At 53.6% G+C, this 1,715-nt stretch overlaps 1 protein-coding gene across 1 annotated transcript in view; it reads left to right on the top strand.

The window, feature by feature from the left end:
* The first annotated feature begins 764 nt into the window (after nucleotides 1-764).
* Nucleotides 765-1,715, top strand: part of KLK14 (kallikrein related peptidase 14) — a 4,310-nt gene continuing 3,359 nt past the window's right edge. The window contains 2 exon segments of the mRNA XM_007463407.1: nucleotides 765-895; nucleotides 1,028-1,089. Coding sequence (XP_007463469.1) covers nucleotides 765-895; nucleotides 1,028-1,089 — 193 coding nt within the window.

Genomic DNA, 1,715 nt, shown 5'->3' with positions numbered 1-1,715 from the left:
CCTCCATCTCCCCACTGTCCCCTGCCTGGGCCTGCATCTCCGCCTCACTGTTCCCTGTATCACCACTTCCTTATCTGTCATCTCTTGGCCTCCTTTCATCGTCACTGCTGTTATTCTGTATGAGTGTGTTTGGAGTTGGGGTACCTCTGCCTCTTTTCTCTCTCTTCACTTCGTTCTCTTTCTCTGTGCCTGTCTCTATTCTGCCTTCCGCTTCTTCCCTCTGTTTTTCTGTTTCTGTCTCTCACTTTTCCACACTCACCTCTCCACTGAGCGTCTGTCCCTGTGCCCTGCCCCCATCTGTCTTGTCTCTCTCTACCTGCCTCCCTTCCGCATCTATATTCATCCCCTGCTCTTTGTCCGTCTCCCTAAATTCTCTCTACCTCTGACTCCTCTCTCTGGCCTGTATTTCTCTTACTCTTTCTCTGCCTCTCCAGCTTCTCTCACATTTCCTAGATTCTCTCTCCTCTCATGGCCGCCCCTCTCTCTGTCTCTGTCCCTCCGTCTCTCAGACTCTCTCCCTCTCCCACCCCCACCCCGTCCACCCTGCCCTGGGGTCCCCCTCCCTGGATTCCTTCCAGATTACAACACCTTCACCTACCAGGCAGGCAGGTTCTCATTAGCAATTGGGACTATTTCTCTGGTGAGAGAGGGGACAGGAGAGATGGGACAGGCTACCCTGGAATGGGAAGTAAGGCGACAACAAAAAAAAGTCGGAAGGGTGGAGGAGAAACGCCAGCTACTCAGACCAGAGACAAAAGGCCTCCATGAGTGACAAGGAAGCAAGACGTCTTCCCCACTCCTCCAGACAGGAGACATCAGGGCAGGACCTGAACCCATCTCAGCATCCTCTCTCCAGCCACCAAGGAGCCCCCAGACCCTGCCCTCCCGGTCTCTGGCCTCTATTCTGTCCCTCATCCATGTCTCTAAGGTCTTAGTCTCCGTCTAAGACGCTCTCTCTGTCTCTGACCTATAACTTCTGGGTCTCTCGCAGCCTCCTTAACCCTCACTTTCTCTCTACATCTGCCAGAATCCAACCCCCAGCCCTCAGAATGTTCCGCCTGCTGACAGCACTTCAGATCTTGGCTGTAGGTAAGACAGCAGTGGGGCCTGGACTCTGAGAAGACATGGGGAAGGGTCCTGGGGACCCGATGTGCTCACAGATGACCTGGTGAGAAGGGGCAGGGAGTAGTTTGGGGATCATGGCTGAGGAGCACGCTGCAGGGGGCGCCTAAGTCCTAAGTTGTGGAGGTATTAGGAGGTTGCAGGGTCCAGGGGGTTGTAGGAGACGGGGAGAAACAGAAGAGGAATTGAGAAAAACTATCAGGTCTTGAATGGGTCTTATTAGAAAGGACAGCAGGACACTTCTTGATTGTGTTAGGGAAGAACTAATACGGGAAAGACAACGTGTTGCCAGAAATGATGGTGGGAATGATGATGGGGTGGTGAGCTCCCGGCAGGGAGAGTGGGTGTGGGGAGAGATAGTGGATCCTGGGGGGGTCACGTTGAGTGAGAAGTTTGGGGAAGGGACAGGGAGCTCCCTGAAGGTGTTGGAGGATTACTGGGTGGAATTGTGCTGTACTGTGAAAAGTGATGACAGAAAGTATTCATGGAAAAGCAGAGTCAAGCATAGTAGCCGTATCAGGACCCTGGATGAGGTAAGCCCTGGGATCCAATAATAGATACTGTGGAGGTGCCTGGGAGTGGGGGGGGGGGGG

The sequence above is a fragment of the Lipotes vexillifer genome, unplaced genomic scaffold (assembly GCF_000442215.2).
Source record: "Lipotes vexillifer unplaced genomic scaffold, Lipotes_vexillifer_v1.1 scaffold802, whole genome shotgun sequence".
NCBI classification, from domain to species: Eukaryota; Metazoa; Chordata; class Mammalia; order Artiodactyla; family Lipotidae; genus Lipotes; species Lipotes vexillifer.
The sequence above is the reverse complement of the archived record's forward strand: the minus strand, read 5'-3'. Positions and strand labels throughout refer to the sequence as shown.